The following is an 18,043-nucleotide window of genomic DNA, read 5'->3' as shown; positions in this document are numbered from 1 at the left end:
TATTGTATAATATATTTATATATTCCTCTGTCCACTCCACATATAATAGAGCAAGAAGATGTGAATAGTCAATATGTGAGAAGGAAAAAGGAAAAATACAAAAGTAGGGGTGGCACAAAATGGTACCAGAAATAAGTTCAGAACGAAAGAGTGCACCATAGGGCCCTGTAATTTTCCCAGGGTAGGCTCGGCTCTCTGGCACCCCTCATGAAAGAGGAAATACACTCTGTGGATGTGTGCCTTTCTCCTGGGCTGTTACTTAAAATCACAGTGTGATAAACAGCAGGTATTTTTCCCTCTAAAACTGGGACTGAGGAGAACATCACTGTTGTCTTAGGGCAGCTATGGAATTTTGTGTGGAATATTAGACCAAAATGTGGCTTGACAGCTTTACTTCTTATCTATTAATAAAAATAGTCACTCTGGGGCTTCCCTAGTGGCGCAGTGGTTGAGAGTCCGGCTGCCGATGCAGGGGACACGGGTTCGTGCCCCGGTCCGGGAAGATCCCACATGCCGCGGAGCGGCTGGGCCCGTGAGCCATGGCCGCTGAGCCTGCGCGTCCGGAGCCTGTGCTCCGCAACGGGAGAGGCCACAGCAGTGAGAGGCCCGCGTACCGCAAAAAACAAACAAACAAACAAAAAAGTCACTCTAACAGAAAGGTAGAGGAAGAAAATAGGAAGGTGCCACAGTTCTAAACAACTAAAACCTAAAGTGATTAAAATTAAAACTACAGTATGAAGGATAATACACAGAGACAGGATAAAAATCAGAATGTAAGGTTCAAAAATCAGAAGGTAAGTTGCTGCCAAACCTTGATTGTTTCTTAGGAAACAGTTCTTCTGAGGTTATGTGACTTGCTCAGCATACTCCAGCTCATAGAAAATAGTGCCAGAGGATTTGGCAAAGACTTGGGTTAAGTATCCAACTCTGCCATTACTTAACTGCTCAAGGCTTGGATCTTGTGATCCTGGTTCATAACTTTTACTATTATGAAGAGTATCCTTTGCCAATAGTTTGAAAGTATTCCAGTGTTCTCTTGCATGCTGCTGCAACCAGAAAGTATATTTACAGACAAAAGCTCCCTGCGGGCAGGGGCAGGCTCAATTTTATTCATTGTGCCCTTAGTTCACTGTAGATGCTTCATAAATATCTTTTGAATAAAAGAAAGAATATTGTAAGATGGTATGAAACCAACCTAAAAATGAAAAGTTTTCTTAAAATGAATGTATTTTCTTAAATTCTTAACCTGGAAAAAGGTCCCCTTCTGGACTAAATTGCAATGTGGAAATTACCACGTAGGTCTAGCATCCTCTCTCTAAGGGTGTCGAGAGGAATTGAGAAATGTACTCTTCCTCATACGTGTGGAAGTCTGGTTTACAAAGCTCCCCGCTCCCCCAAACCAAGTACTTCACTTTTTCTTGTGACCGACTCCTGTCTGTAACTTTGGGGCGTCTTGCCTTTCTTTAATCCTGAAAGTGGTAACAAGTTCCCTAAAGAAATGTAAACATGGAACAACACATTCACTTATGTCTCATCTGGGACTTGCTCGCTGCTCTAGGGCTGGTTCTGCCGTTAATGAAGAGTAAGGTTCCAGTCATCTCTCTTCTCCAACCCACAGGGTTTTTCATCTGCTAATGGGCAGGGTTGAACTGGGTGTCTCTAAGACCCTTGATACTATTATTCTTTTTGCCCTTTGTCTCTAAACTGTCAGCTCTTAATTGTGAGTCACTCAATTCCTTTGTTATTTAATGACAGGATGGCTCTTCCCTCTGCCCACTCTCCTTGTCTTCACAATTTGAAATCACCTGCCCAAAACATCTAGCTATCATACCAAGTTGGATTCAGACTTATGAAAATACATCAACTGATTTGGATGAGTGGTACAGAAGTCCTCCCGTGAGATGTTAGATGCTCCCTCCCGGATTCCTCTTTTCATTAAGCTGGTAGTTGGCATTTGGTATAGGGGATTTTTCACTTCCCGTGGCCAAAGGTACTTCACTCGCATATGCTAGTCCTCTGAGGCTGACGGTGGGTTTTCCTATCCTTTTCCAGGTACACAGTTGCTCCTAGCATGACCGTGATCTGATCAGCAACCACAAGAATCTGACTCCCGTGTGGGGTGCCTTAGTGCTGGGGCCTGGTCACCGCCCACAACTCCAGAGCTGCCATGGCTGCTGCCTCTACGTCCACCCCTGTCATTTCACAGCCCCAGGTATGTGATTCAAACCTGCATAGGTTTGGGCTAATCATAGTTTTGTTGAGTATTTCAATTGAATTTCAGAAAGTGTGTTTGACTTTGGAGATCATGTGTCTCCTTTGAAGTATCATTTGGTGGGGATTTTTTTGAAGAGTGTTTTTGTGAGGGAGGTGCTTATGGTTTTCAGTACCTAGGGTGTCTGGCTGTTACCGTAGGCATCAAACTCCAAATGAAGACAGTCAGTAGTAAATCCTGCTGTTGGCTTTTTTAGGGTTTATTTTGGAACAGATCTAATCTTTTTTTTTGGCTGCGTTGGGTGTTCATTGCTGTATGCGGGCGTTCTCTAGTTGCGGCGAGTGGGGGCTAGTCTTCCTTGCAGTGCGTGGGCTTCTCATTGCGGTGACTTCTCTTGTTACGGAGCACATGCTCTAGATGTGTGGGCTTCAGTAGTTGCAGCACGTGGGCTCAGTAGTTGTGGCACGTGGGCTCAGTAGTTGCGGCACGTGGGCTCAGTAGTTGTGGCTCGTGGGCTCTAGAGTTGTGGTGCACAGGGCTTAGTTGCTCCACAGCATGTGGGATCTTCCCAGACCAGGGATGGAACCCATGTCCCCTGCATTGGCAGGCGGATTCTTAACCACTGCGCCACCAGGGAAGTCCAGAAGAGATCTAATCTTACAACAAGTTTTCTGAATGTTGTCTTGATGTCCTCCTCCTATAATGATGATTATTTTGTCTTGACCTGTTCTAGTAACTGAGAAGAAAATGCAATTCCAGAAACTTCTGAACCACAGTAATATGAGTTACTTTTGCTGTCCAGTGAAGAACAGTCACATGGCAAGAACATTGTTCTCACTGTTTTACAGTCTGATCTATTCAAGTATTAACTGGACTCTTTCAGTTTCAGCAGGCAGCATGGTATAGTGGGGAAACAGACTTTGGAGTCATTAGGCCTGTGCTCACATCTCAATTGCTGCATAAGGTGCCTTAGTCATGCTAACCTCCCACAGCTTCCATTTCTTCTCATGTAATCATCTTTCACAGCATGGTTATGGGGATTAAAGGAGAGAAGCTATACAAAGCATGTAGTACTCAACAAGTGTGGTTTCCCACTTGCTCTTCCTTTGTCTTTGTCTCTTCCTTTTGGACTGTGACCTCTGATCGCATTCATGAGAATCACTTTTAGGTCAAGGTTGAAGAAAAAAGTACACCTTTGAGAAGAAGCCATATTGGTTGAAATTTGAATCATTATGATACAAAATATTGTTCCATACTTTTTTTTCTTTGTATCATTTTGCATTTTGCTAAATTTTGTATATATTTCTTTTTTTTAATTGAATACAAGTTTTATATGATATGGGAGCCTTCATAAGGAAATGAAGATCTGAAGAAACAGACCTATGTATTTTTATGCTGGGTGGGGTTTTATTGTTTTTTTTTTTTTAATTTTTTTGGGTTTTTTTTTAAGTACAGTTGATTTACAGTGTTATGTTAGCTTCGGGTGTACAACAAATTGATTCAGTTATACATATATATAGAGAGAGCGTGTCTGTGTGTGTATATATATATATATATTTTCAGATTCTTTTCCCTTATAGGTTGTTACAAAATATTGAGTAGAGTTCCCTGTGCTATACAGTAGGTCCTTGTTGTATATATTTCAGGTAGGCGTGTGTGTGTGTAAAGAAGGGGACGGAGGGAAAGGAAGGAGAGGGAGAAAGGAGAAAGGAGCATTTCCACTTTATTTACTATAAATGCTTTTCTTCTCTGAAAGACCTTGGAATTTTATCACATGGGTAGTCGTTGCTGTTCCTTGACATTATAAAGTTTGTATATCATTTTCCAGGATGTTTAGTGTTATCACCATCATGTGTATTTCTGTTTTCTGGTAAATGGATCATTGTCTTTTCAACACCTCATTTACTTTGGGTGTTTGGTTTCCATTCCCCTCAGTAGTGTTCTTGGTGCCCAAGAGAGACATGGTAAATGGGTAAAAAGATTTACTGCCTGTTACCGGAGGTCACCATTTCAAAGTCCACTGCACCTGTTCCCTTGCAATGACTATTCTTAGCCTTTTGTGGAGTGAGTTAGGCCCTAGTACAGGTTTTCTGGACAGGGCGTTTCAGCATCCCAGTCTCACTGCTCTCTTTTGTCAGCATTTCCAACAGCATCATCTTATCTACACATCTTCCCTCTTACACAAGCTACTATCAGCCGGTGAGTAATATAAATATTTTTAAATGACTCATTTAATGAAAACGTTTAGCACTGCCCTAGGTAGAAAGAGGTCGTATTTAGTATAAACACTTGGGGAAATATATACTCTTGTAAAGTCTCTGTGGGAAAGTAAATTGGTCCAGTCACTCTGGAAAGTAATTTGACAGTATCTGTTAAAATTATAGATCTTTGCACATGCCCTGTTCCCATCTTGGTACCTATGTTAGAAACATATGAGTCCAAGGAGATGTGCAGGAAGATATTCATTGACGCATTCGTTGAAGGCCAAGAAGTACAAAACTTTCTAATATTCAATAGTAGGAGGACTTAATCAAGTTGGTCACGTTGATATGATTTTAATACTGCAGTTAAATGATGGATATCTGTCTATCTCAGCACAACTCTGTCTCCTCAAGATATCTCGTGGAGGGAAAAGAAAGCAAGATGCAGAATGATACTTACAGGAAGATATCATTAAAACTGTGAAACAAAACCATATGTTTTTAGGGATAAACATATGGTACATTGATGTAAATGTGTATAGTGAAAAGTCTGTAACACACATTGCCAACGGGAAAGAGATTGTCCCCAAGAGGGCAAAAATTGGATCTTGGGAGATGAAAAATCCCTCCAGAGCTTAACCTTGCCTGATGAAATCCTATTCCTTAATTTCTCCTTAGGGAGAATTTGAATTTAATTAAAATTTCCTCCTTGAGCATCACCAATAGAAAAAAAAAAGTTAAGAAACACTAGTCTAGAAGGATACACAAGGCTCTTCAGTCACATTGCCTAGGTTCAAATCCTGGCTCCAGTATTTCGTAACTGAGCCTGTTGGGGGAGAGGAGAAAAGGTATCCACTCTCTCAGTGCCTTGGTTTCCTCATCTGCAAAATGAGCATCATCATGAAAAAGCCGACTTCATAGGGTGGTTTTAGGGTTGAAATGAGATCATGTGTGTAGAGCTTAGAACAGTATCTGACATATTGCTCAATACATCTCAGTATTGTTCAGCAAGCACTGTGGCAGGCCTAGGGATGCAAGAATAAATAAGATAAAGGAGGCTTTTGCCCTGTCAGAGTTTATAAATGTAGTGGGAAATACACAGATAGGGAAACAAAAAATTAGAATGCTGTGTCACAAATGCTATGATACAGGAAGAATGGGTGCTCTGTGGATAAAGTGGAACACCAGAAAAGACGTGTAGAATCAGGGGAGGGGCTTCTCCAAGGAAGACTGCCAGGCTGGAAGCTTCTGAATGAGGATGAGTTATTCTGGTAAGGGAGAGGAGACAGCCCGTGTGAATGTCAGGCGTCCCAAGGTGAGAGCTCACAGCATTTGCATGTGAGTTCAGGGGTGGTTGCCGTAGACTGGGGTATGAAGTTGTGAGCAGTGACGTCTAGAGCCAGCTCTGCCCGCTTACAAGATCTGATTGTTCAACTTTAAAAGGAATTTCGTGAGCCAGTTGACTTCATGCTTATAGCCTGAAATCAGCCAGGGTGGAGTATTTACACCACAGAAATTGGCAAACACAGGCCCTCATTCCTGAGCACCCATTGTTAAATACTTATCGGCATACTTAAGGTTGTAGAAAAGGTAGATGTTTTAGGTTACAAAGTTGGAGAAGGTTTTGCAGGGTCTCGGAAGCCAAATGAAGGTATTTAACATTAACCTCAAACAAGCCTGTGTAGCTCGTGTGTCTTAGAGCTGGGTTCAGACCTTGACTATTAACAACTGTGTTGAAGCAATTAATTAAAGAATCTCAACCAGAGAAGTGAGTCCCATGATTCTCACCATGTGTTGGGAGCAGTAGTAGCTTCTGATAGTTGGGGGAACTCAAGCCCTCTCGGAAGGAGTCGGCTGTAAGCTGGGGTGTTAGGTCACAGAGAGAGGCAGCTTACCCTTCCGGAGAGATGCAGCTCATTGGGTCACTTGGTTCCCAGGATCCTCTCGCCCATGATGAGCATCTTGATTATATGTCAACTCTTCACATGTAATTTGTGCAGTCAGATTTTAATCCAAGGCTGATTTGCCCTTGCCCCCAAGCCTGTATTCATTGTAGTCTCTCCTATTATCAAGTTTTCCCCAGGTTCAGAGAAGGTAAAAGTAATTTAAATACAGCATCTCCTTAGGCAAGGCGTAATAAGCTGTTCACTCAATCAGCTTCACCCGGTATTGTCTGGCACATCAACTTGCATTCTTTTAGAGTGAATTCAGGGACCTGTGCAAAGATAAACCCACATTCAAGTGTGAAAGGCCTGACAATCCTTTCCTAAGACAAAAACAACAATTTAAAAAAAAAGCTTTTGGTGTTGTTTGGTACTCTATTCATTTGGTAACAAAGAGCATTTTTCTAATCAAGGCTGCCTATTACTAGATATAAACTAATTAATATGAACAAAATAGCTGGTGATTGTTTCCAACAATAATAGGGAAGAAAGGTTCATTGTCACTCTTGCTGGAATTGCTGTTTAGTCAGTGAAAGATACGCCTGGTGCTTTGAAGTGGGACAAGTTTGTATTCCCTGCTTGACTCCTGCCTAGACTGTAAGATGGATTTTTGTTTGCTCATGCTGAGAGAGACAGCACCTTGTTCTGAAGCTAGATGAATACTGAGGCGAAACTGGGCTAGCAGCAGCAGGAAGACTGTCGCTGCTTTGTTGTTCTGCTAGTCCAGATAAAGAGCACCCAAAGGAAGCTCTGGAGATGTTTGCAGACAGGAACATACTCATCCTTTGGTTAAACGAATGCGCTCTTACCCTGCGGGGATGGGAGAATGTAGGGGATGGAGGTAGAATAGGTAACCAATGACCATTTTCTGTTTCTAGAATGCTGTTTAGCAGGACTTTAACGGTGGTTCATCCAGTTACTGTGGGTGGAGTATGGATTAAAAGTTTTATTTTCTTTTTGAATGGAGGGGTCAATAGTTCAATCCATGAATGGGTGGTTTGGGCTCTCTCAAACCGACCGGTATTAGAGATCAGAAGAGGTGTTTAAGAACTTCAAAGGCGTTCGGATCTCACACCTGTGATTCCAGTAAGGAAGGAATCTTTGCCATCAGTATTTTACAAGTTATTTCATTCTTTCTCATTTGCTAAGTGGCTGTCTTGGTTTCAAGCCAAGGAAACGAAGATATTTTGATTCCTTCAAGTGATGTCCCGTAGCTTTCATTAAAGATGTGAATTTGGATAGATGCTTAATGTCTTCATCTTCATCAACAGATTTGTTCCCCTAGTTCTTACCCAGTTCTCTGATATAACTAACAAGTAGGTCTCTACTTGGTATCTGCTGGAAGACAGGTGTTTTTGAACATCATTACTAATAGGTTTTTAGAGGTTTTATTTCTGATATTACAGAGTGGATACATTTGGATTAAAGCAGTTGAATTTCTTGTTCAGTGGGTTGTGTTTTTTGAGATTGAAAGACTTCTGTTTTGTTTTTTGGTTTTTTTTTTTGGAACTTTGTATTATGCAGTTTTCAAACATTCACAGAAATCAAAAGAATAATATAATGAATCCCAATATAGCCATCACTGAGATTCAACAGTTATTAACATTTGGCCAGACTTGCTTCACCTTCTCCCATTTTGGGGGGATGAAATATTTTAAAGCAAATCCTTGGCATCCTGTTATTTTATCTCAGTCCTCATACATCAATATGCATCTCTAAGAAAGAATTCACTTATATAACCACAGTCCCATTCTTACACATAGCAAATGATAAACAACATTTTAATGTCATTTTCTACTCGTCCATATTCAGAATTTCCCAATTGCTTTTCTCAAAAGTGTTTTTGCAGTTGGTATATAAAGTGTTATCTTTTAAAAACACTGATTAGATCAGTTTACTCTTCTGCCTGAAACTATTCAATGACTTTTTAAGGTTTAAAAATGGAATTGTTGCAATTGTTAAATTATCAGTCCCTAAAGTAAGGGATCATGGCTATCTTGGTAGTAACTTTCTTTTGGACTAAAGTGTGAGCAATTACTTGTAGTATGACGTATGTTTCCAGTGCCACATAATGAAGACATAGTGTGGTCTGGCTTCACCTACCCAGAGAAAAGAGAATGCGTGGGCTTAGATCCAGGTGAATTTTGGTTCAAATATAGGTTTAAATCCCTTTCAATATAGATCTCTCTTCAGCTAATTTTTTTTTTAATTTCTAGAATTCAAATAATATACACTGTGCTCACAGATTTAAATGGCAAAATATCTGCTAGGTGCTTTGTACAGTATTAGCCTCTTAAGAGATCCCTGACATATGTTAGTTCCTTCCTTTTCCCCCATAATTATTCCCCATAGTTTTTTGCAGGGAGTGAGTGGGTACCTCTACATATGGTCCGTGTGTATGACGCACTTATGTGTAGTATGCCAGAAGATCCATCAGAGGAAAGCCAAGTTGGATAAACACTAAGGAAAACTCCAGTGTATTGCCAGGAATAAATGCGTGTGGAGATAAACACTGAGATTTCTGACTTACTCCACCTTGAACCATGTTTCTATTAGAAGTTAAATTTGTTCTCATATTGCAGTTTGAATTCATCTCTGCCCCCTTTTGTGTTTATAAACACAGATAAAGTTTGAGAGGATATCTTATTTCAGAATCCAAGGGCACATTTGGAGTTTTCTATTCATAAGACAAAATTTTACTGGGATACCTAGGGCAAACCACAAATGAGACCTTTCATGTTTGTTTCTTTTTCTTTCTAATTGGTTTAGTCTTTAATGATTAATGGAGCCAATTCTTTATCCTTCAGAGTGATGTGGCTTCTTCCCTCTTACTGCCCATGATGGGGCTCTTGGCCTGTTTTCCTTTTTACACTCCTAGCTTCTCCAGTTGTTTTGCTTTGAACTTTAGTTGCAGCTATTCCATGAATAAAAGCTAAGGTGGGAAAATGCCCTGCTGTTTTTACCAGCTGAGGAGATGGTAATCAGAGGGTGCAGGGGAGTTTTGTCTTTTGAGAACTGTACCTTGCTGTAATAAGACTGTCATTTAAAAATTCCACCTTGGGTGATACTACCAAGTGATGATACTGAGTGATGATACTACCATTTGGTAATCACATAGCATCCCTTAAAGAACTGCCTGTAAGCTAGACTTATTCCATTTCGTAAATGATTATCCTGGGCAGGCTCAGGCTGGGAGAGAAGCGATAGTGGGTTGTTACCTGCTCCTTAGCATCCGATAAAATGTTTCTGAAAGGGATGAATTCCTGAAAGGCAAGGTTAGGTATTAAGCAACTTTCAAAGATTCAGACAACCTTTGGTAGCAAGAGCACCTGTCCTGTAGGAAGAGGGATAGGGTATGGTTGTTGGTGAACAAGATATTTGCCCCATTTAAAAGTATTTGCACTGAGATGAACTTCCACCAGCCAGCATAGGGAGGTTTGAAGCCTTAGTTCAAGCCTGGGAGAAAAAGTCATTCATCTGGATTCAGGTTTGGGCCCCAACTCCAAGGGCTTTGCATATTCTAGAACTCTGTTTAGCATTACCTTAACTGTGGTTGATCAAGTTACTGAAGTCACCTGGCAAAAACCTGGCAAAAACCAAGGGCCCAGGAAGAAGCCCAGCCCTATGGCCTGTGCTCTGGGCTTACCTCTGACATGCTGGTTTGTATATGGATACACAGTGGGAACTCAGGACTCAGAGGTTATGGTCAGGCATAGATGTGACAAGTCAGATGGAGACACTCAGCTGCTGGTCAGCTCACTGTCTCATTCAAGACCAGTTTGGAAAAGCAGAGCAACACAGCCTGCAGCTGGGAATTCAGCTCTATATCAGCGGAGAAAAAAGGTAGAAAGAACAAGGTGGCGAATGACAGGGAATCTGAGAGATTGTAGTCCTGTTGTGCCACGATGTTTAACTCAAATGATGTATCCGGAATATACATTTATTCTTATGAGAACTTCTCTGCATGATTTTTTTCTCAAACATATTAAAAAATTGCATTAAGTATTTAAAATATTAAAAACGGCCTCTTTTCAGTTGCACATCTTATTGCTTTCCTCTAAGCTAGTCACAGAAAAAGCATCGAGAAGCTGTTTGTAAGAATAAGAGAATACAGTAAGTATGGGTAGTAGAATACAACAAGAACTTAAAGAATAGGTATACAACCCTATTTTTTAAAAATTGAGAGGCGGGGCGCGGTAACGGACGCCTGGACCCCGTGGCGGCAGCGGCGTGTTTAGTGAGGCCTGGCAGGGCTTAGAGGCCCGGCCGGCCCGTGGCCGCAGCCGCGGAGCCTGAGGCCGGGGCGTCGTGCGCAGGCGCTACCCGGCTGGGCCGCGAGCCGCCCGCGGCCTCGGCAGCGAGGCCTTCCTGATGCCGGTTGGGGCTCTGCGGAGCAGAGCGGAGGATGCTCCCGGGCCGCGGGCGTGGTAGAAAGCCGGCGGCCCGCTCCCCCGCGGGCGGTGGATGCGGCGGCGGCGGCGGCAATGGACGCCCTAGAGGAAGAGAGCTTCCCGCTGCCCGTCTCTTCGCCTCTGATGCACAATTTGATGCTGTGGTTGGATATTAAGAGGACATTATCATGGATGGTGAGTTCCAGCTATTACAGAGGAATTGCATGGACAAGTACTACCAGGAGTTTGAAGACGCAGAAGAGAGTAAGCTCACCTACTTTTAACGAATATATTTCTTTGGTAGAAAAGTATATAGAAGAACAGCTGTTGGAGCGGATTCCTGGATTTAACATGGGGGCTTTCACTACAACTTTACAGCACCATAAAGATGAAGTGACCGGTGACATTTTCGACGTGCTTCTCACGTTTACAGATTTTCTAGCTTTTAAAGAAAGCTTTCTGGACTACCGAGCAGAAAGAGAAGGCTGGGGACTGGACTTAAGCAGCAGTTGAATGGTGACTTCATTGTGCAAATCATCTTCTATGCCAACTTCCCAGAAGAGTCTGCGGCGCTAGGTCCCACCTGCAGGTAATGGGATCTTTCTAGACATCACCAGGCCAATAGACTGGGAGAGGCTTTGGCTAATGATGTCAGAAGAATATGTCTTGGAAAGACTGACTCTGTTCTACAACTCTTCACTAATGCTAAGTATTGATGGGTCAGAAGAAAATTACCTGACTTCCTGGACACGTTCTTGTCTTCGGTAACCCTAGTACTCCTCCCTGAGTAGACACCTCTCGCAGGAGCTTCTGAGTCTGGCTTCTGCATCAAGCCCAAGACCAGCATTCCACCTGGGGGAATTCCACCAGCATGCATGTTGGTGTGCCCATGTTGGAAGAACCCTATCATCAACTCTCTTGGCCCAGCAGGCCTTGCATGTCCCACCAGGGTTTTTGTGCACTCACAGCTTTTTATATGGGTCAGAGTTTCAGTCCTGCAGCCTCAGTGGGGTTTTTGACTGGGAGTATTTATCTAGGGGTTAACTCAAGCTAGCTGCCCATCTCAAGATTTCTGAAAATCCTATCACAGCTAGTCTTGGCTGTAGGAATCAACTTAGATTCCCTTTACCTAAAAGGTGCATGTGAAAATCAATTCCTAGTCTTACATGTACAGTTCTTGTATCACTGTCTTCTGCTGGTCCTGATGTAGTCCCATTGTTTCTATAACTCTCGTTCACGTGTTTTTTAAAAAATATTTTTATAGATGAATACTCAGGCTAACCTAGTGGATATAATCTTGGAACTTCCATGATTACCCACTTCAAGATCAAAATATTATATGCTGTGTGCTTTTTAGCTGTTAGTGCTGTGAAAGCAAACATGCTTGCTACGTTGGTGTTCCCATTTTACTGGGTACCAATGAATGTATGCTGGAAGTAGTCTGAAAGGTTTCCTTTCTTAGAGCGTGTTAGTGTTTGTGCAGGTTTGCTTAAAACCCTTTCTGTGTAAAACAGCTCCTTAGGTTTTCTGTTGGGGTAGGGGCTCTGCACTTACTTCTTACTGTCAAAATAATCCTACCAAGATAGTGTTCCACTGGTCTAGCTCAGTAGGAGGTAGCAAACAGCTTTGCTGGTCATCTGTCTGCTTGGGTTTAGTTCACTGGTTTAGTACAATGTTTGATAGAACATGACTGACAAGAAAACATGGATGTCACACGTCTAGAAAGAAAAACTGTAGTAGTTCAATTCCCAATGTGTACCTTAGTTGTTATTTTGTTTTTATTTTTATTTTTCAAGTAAAAATAAGAATCTCTGCTGACTTTTCACTTGGCTGTTCTGGTTTTAAAGGATGAGCTATATGGGCTGTGTGTTTTTCTGTACCGATGTGGCACTTATTAAATACTTTCTACCATGAGTAAAAATAAAATAAATAATAAAAAATTGAACACCTACAACTAATACAATGATCTATGTCAGTTATATCTCAATTTAAAAAACTGTTCAATGAGAAAACTACCCCAAAATCCTGTATACAAATGCCTTAGAAGTATCAAGTATTTAAGAATAACTCTAATAATAAATTTGGTATAAGGACTCGGAGATTATTTATAAAACCTTATTAATAGACATTAAAGAAGACTTAGAGAGATACCATGTCAATGCATTGTGAGATTCATTGATTTCATGTCAGTTCTCTTTAAATGCGTCTGGAGATCGAATGCAGTCACAGTAAAAATTCCAAAAAATTGTCTTGAAATCTCACGAGCTGATTCTAACATTCATATCAAAATACAAAAGGTCAAAACTAGCCAATATCATCTTGAAGAAGATGACCGAGGTGGGAAAAAGTGATCTTCCAGATATCAGAATTTATTATAACATTTTAATAAATAAGTCAGTGTGGTATTTGTATAGGGATAGATAAACCATTGGAAGAAATAGAGCCTAGACACCAATCCACACGTATTATTGTAAAACAAATGGATTTGAAACAAGATAATAAAGAAAGATACTCTGTTCTTAGCCTATGGAAATAAAAAGGGCCACGAGAAAATAATTTTCTTCATTGGATGAATTATTTAATTATCTTGTTTTGATCTGTGAGTTCAAGAAGGCTGCATTTTAGAGGTGGTGTTTGATTTATGAAGGTTTAAACCCTCTGGGTTACTTGATTTAAAAGTTTCAGGAGAAATGGATATTACAGAAACTGAATAATAACTCAGTCCTTAAAACGTGGTGTGTTTCTATTTTACAGATGAGGAAACTAACTTCTAAGAGGAGAGTGTTAAATAATTTATTCAAGTCATATTAGTAAACAAAACAACTGGAATTTGAACCCAGGTCTCACCAATTCTGGGGTCTAAACTCTAAGCTACTAGAAATCTGTAATGTTATCTCCCAGACGCTTTGCTGTCTCCCAGGAAATAGGAATGTTAAGTGAAGCATGAACATGTATTTCAGTTTAAGGTGTGTGTTTGTTATTTTAAAAATATGTTGGGATATATGTATATGTATAGCTGATTCACTTTGTTATACAGCAGAAACTAACACACCATTGTAAAGCAATTATACTCCAATAAAGATGTTAAAAAAGAAAATATGTCAAGCATACAGAAGAGTGTAGAGAGTGTTATAATACAATAGGATGTCTATTACCCAGCTTTTAAAATGTTAACATTTTGATGTAATTGCTTCAAAATCTTTTGGGTGAAGATGGTCAAAAGGTACAGACCTCCAGTTGTAAAATAAAGAAGTCCTGGGGATGGAATGTACAGCATGGTGACTATAGTTAATAATACTTATATTGCATTATTGAAAGTTGCTGAGAGTAGATCTTAAAAGTTCTCATCACAAGAAAAATTTTGTAACCATGTATATGGTGATGCTTCTTAACGAGGCTTATTATGGTGATCATCTCACAATATATACAAATATCGAATCATTCTGTTGTACACCTGAAACTAGTGCTATATGTCAATTATACCTCAATAAGAAAGGTATATTTTGGTTATTTTATCCATTCTCCAGTTGACAGATATTTACATTGCTTCTAATATTTTGATATTATAAAAGAGTGGCAATGAAAATTCTTGTATATGTCTCCTGATGCACATGTGTGAGTTTTTCTGGCGTTAGAATCTCTCAATCACGTGTATGAACGTGTCCAATTTAAGTGGTTTTTGCCAAACTGTTTCGCAAAGCAGTTGCACTGAAATTTTATTCCCACCGTAACTGTATGACAGTCTTCGCCAACTCTTGATATTTTCAGACTTGTTAAATTTTGCCCACCTGATGGAATGATTAATTGGGTCTGACGGCAGTTTGTATTTAACTTTCTCTGATTCCCCGGAAGGGTAATTATCTTTTCATGGGACGACTGGCCATTTAGTTTTCCTCTTCTATGAATTGCCTGTCCCCATCTTTGCCTATTTTGCTATTGGATTGTTTGGCATTTCTATTTCGATTTGTAAACTAAGCCTTCTTTATGTGCATTGCCAGACTTTTTACTATTCTTCAGCTTTTCTTTTCACTGATTAGGAAGTCTTTTGCTGCACGGAAGTCTTGAATTTTGTCAACGTTTTGGTCTTGTTTAGAAAAATCCCCCTATTCACAAATTATAAATATATTCTTTATTTGCTTTTTACATATGTCTTTATATCACCTGAAATTGATTTCTGGGTATGATATGACATAGACAGTCAATTTGTTTTATTTTTTCATATAGATGAACAGTTACACTGTTTTCCCCATTGGTGGGTAAAGCCATGTCTCTTATATCGAGTTACCATAGAAATGTGTGTTTCTGGTTCTTTATTCTATTCCATTGGCTGTTCATGTTTTTCTGTGCCAATATCATGTCTTATTTTATCACTTTAAAATAACATATTCTTTTCCATAGGGCATCTAGTTCTTTGTTTTCCAAGTTATCTTGGATACTCTGGTTCTTCTGTACTTCTGTAGCAGTGTTTAGGGAGCCTGTCAAACTTCGTGAAAAACCCTTTTGGGATTTTCATTTTATTGCATTGAATTTATATATTAATTTTGGGAAAATTGACATCTTAACACCTTTTTCTTCCCATGAAATATTATCTCTTCAATTATTTAGGTTTCGCTGTAAGCTTTTGAATATTTAACTTATTCCTAGATACATTAGACCTTTTGTTATTGTAAATGAGTTGTCCTTGAAATAATAATTAAAAATTTTTTTTCTGGTGTTTCTGTAGGAACACAGTTGATTCATGTGGCTTGATAGTTAATCCAGCAAATTTACTAAACTCTGTTGGTACAGTTTGTTTATATATTATCTTGCATTTTATATGTAACTGATTAATCATTTGTGAAAAAGAGTAAGTTTTTCTTTTCCAATTCTTTCCTTTGTTTTTTTTCCTTATTGTTTTGGCTATAATCACCAATACATGCTAAAAGCAACTGGTGATTGAATCACCTTTGTTTTGTTTCTGCCTTAAAAGGGAATATTTCCATCAAATATGACAATTGCCATACATAAACCTTTTACCAAGTTAAGGAAGTTTCCTTCTAACCCTAGATTGCCAAATTATCATGAAAGGCTATTTAAATTTACCAAACGCGTATTTCCATTTCTAGTGAGATGATCATTGGCCTTTCTTCTTTCCTTGAATTTGCTCGTGTGATGAATTCTATTACCAGATTTTTAAATGTTACATCATCTTTGCATTCTGGAATAAACTCTATTTAGTCACACCTCTCTCTCTTTCCCTATATAGATCTAGATCTAGATCTACAGATACAGAAACTATATTTTATTTAGGAACTCTTCATTTATGTTCTTAAATAATACTGGCCAGTAATTTATTTCACTCTTAATCTCCTTTTTGTTCTTGTACCATGGGTGTGCTGGCTTCATACAAATATAACCAAACAAACTGAGAATGGAAAATCAAAACAGTAATATGAGGTAATTTTAGGTAGGTTTCAAAACAAATGGAAGTAAAATGCTGAACCACAGTAACATGGGAGCCAGAGGGGTTGGAGTGAAAGCTCATCGAGGGAAGAGGATTACCTTTAGACTTCAAGTCAAGTATGCGTGTTAAAATATTAAAGATAAGCATGAAAGAGTAGAAATGGAAATGTAACTGGAACCAGTTGAGGTGGAGAAGGGAGAATGCAAAACCTCAATCGGTTCAGTCTTCTCTTTAGTCTGATATTCTTGGGTCCTATCCTACTGTGTACTGTTCTGCTGATTCTCATACATGGTATCCTTCCTGTGTGTTTGTAGTCTTTGGGATGATGAATTCATCATCAGTGGGGCTGATTCGAGAGAATCCTGTGTGGCTGTATTGAGGTCTGGCCCTCTGGAGAGGTTTGATGCTTGCTAGTACCAGCACGTGGATGGGAGGGGGGGCGCGGAGATATCACAGGCTAAGGACTGTGGTTTGTGTTCATTTCTCCTCCTGGGTTCTCAGATTTGGCAGAGGTCTAACTTCATTCTCAGACTTGGCAGAAGGTCTAACTTCAAATCCCATCTTGATTGGGAAGGGGAGGGGTTTTGATTTCTGAAGGGAGTCTTTTAATTTATTTATTTCCCAACCTGGAGCCTAAGCTAAGACAAACTTCCTTGTTCTCCCCAGTGCACCTGGGTAGATTATTTTTTCTGTTCCACTCTTTTACTGATAGGGAGATCTTCAAGACTCCTAGCCTAACTACTGGGTCTCAGTTCTAAGTCACTTCCTCAGTCAAGGCCAAGGGCTCATTTTCTTTTTCCCAGTTATATTTAATGCCCTGTCTCCATGATCCTGACAGTGTGCTGCCAGGGCAGCCTATCATCTCAGTTTGCTGTTCCCTTTTAGCTCAGCAGTGTATCTAAAACACTATATTTTTTCTCCAGCATGTCTTAGTGTTTTTAGGCTTGCTTGTTTGTTTGTTTTCCATTTCTTCCTCTTGGGCCCAGACTCAAAATTCTCTCTGGAAATTCAACTAATACGATGTCACTCACTCAGCCTGTTACAAGGGGCCATAACAGATACAAAGTATTTTTATTGATTTACACTTGTTTTCCATAGTTTTCTTTTTTACATGTGTGTACATCATATTCACGTACATTGTTACTGTATAAGAAGTAGCATTTTATGTACGTTTTCAGATAAAGTTTAAAAAAATCTAGTAGCGCATTCTTCAGCTACTGTGAGGCTAACTTTCTAACTTTAGAACATTTTTAGTTTGCATCAGCATTGTTTTGTGTCCTATTTTCTGATTATAGTGGTAGATCATTCCTTTTTTTCTTTTTATTGTTTCTAATTTGAGACTCTAAAAAGTGTGAGAACTATTTTTCTTGTTAATAGAGACTTAATTGCATTTAATTAAATTCTTTCGTCTCTTTTCAGTCTTTTTTTTGGTTGGGGGGGAAGAGGGAGGAAATGTGTGGAAGGTCTGATTATTTTAGATTTAAAAACTAGAATTGAAGAGCCCTTAGAGATATCTTATTTCACAAATGAGAAATTGACATTCAGAGCAGTTATGAGACTTACTGAAGCTGGTGAGCATCAGAATCAGGAAGAAGTCCTCACCCACTCCATTGTTGTACTTTAACAGAAGTGGGAAACCAAATAGGCTTGATTTAGATCTTATTACTGGTCCTTTATTCAGTATAAATTAAAATCTCCCTTTAGGATGTCAGTAGAGTACATATTTACATTCTTATCTAAATGCTTACTAAATCATACAGGTTTAGTTACCAGTTTGTGAGCTTGTGCTAAGTGCTCCCTTCTCCGCTTGGCTAATGAAGATGTAGTTGTCTTTCAGGAGATTAAATACCACA

At 39.7% G+C, this 18,043-nt stretch overlaps 1 protein-coding gene and 1 pseudogene across 6 annotated transcripts in view; both read left to right on the top strand.

Moving 5' to 3' along the window:
* Window positions 1–18,043, top strand: part of LPAR1 (lysophosphatidic acid receptor 1) — a 179,147-nt gene that overhangs the window by 76,371 nt on the left and 84,733 nt on the right. For all 6 annotated transcript variants that reach the window (XM_073806393.1, XM_073806390.1, XM_033858393.2 and 3 more), the window contains exon 2: window positions 2,053–2,212. In XM_073806393.1, the coding sequence (XP_073662494.1) occupies window positions 2,168–2,212 (45 nt within the window). In that variant the 5' untranslated portion in view covers window positions 2,053–2,167. The remainder of the gene's footprint in view (window positions 1–2,052; window positions 2,213–18,043) is intronic.
* On the top strand, window positions 10,841–11,323 carry LOC141278922 (ADP-ribosylation factor-like protein 2-binding protein pseudogene; annotated as a pseudogene).

This window comes from Tursiops truncatus, chromosome 6 (genome assembly GCF_011762595.2).
Source record: "Tursiops truncatus isolate mTurTru1 chromosome 6, mTurTru1.mat.Y, whole genome shotgun sequence".
In the NCBI taxonomy this organism is placed as follows: domain Eukaryota; kingdom Metazoa; phylum Chordata; class Mammalia; order Artiodactyla; family Delphinidae; genus Tursiops; species Tursiops truncatus.
The sequence above is the reverse complement of the archived record's forward strand: the minus strand, read 5'-3'. Positions and strand labels throughout refer to the sequence as shown.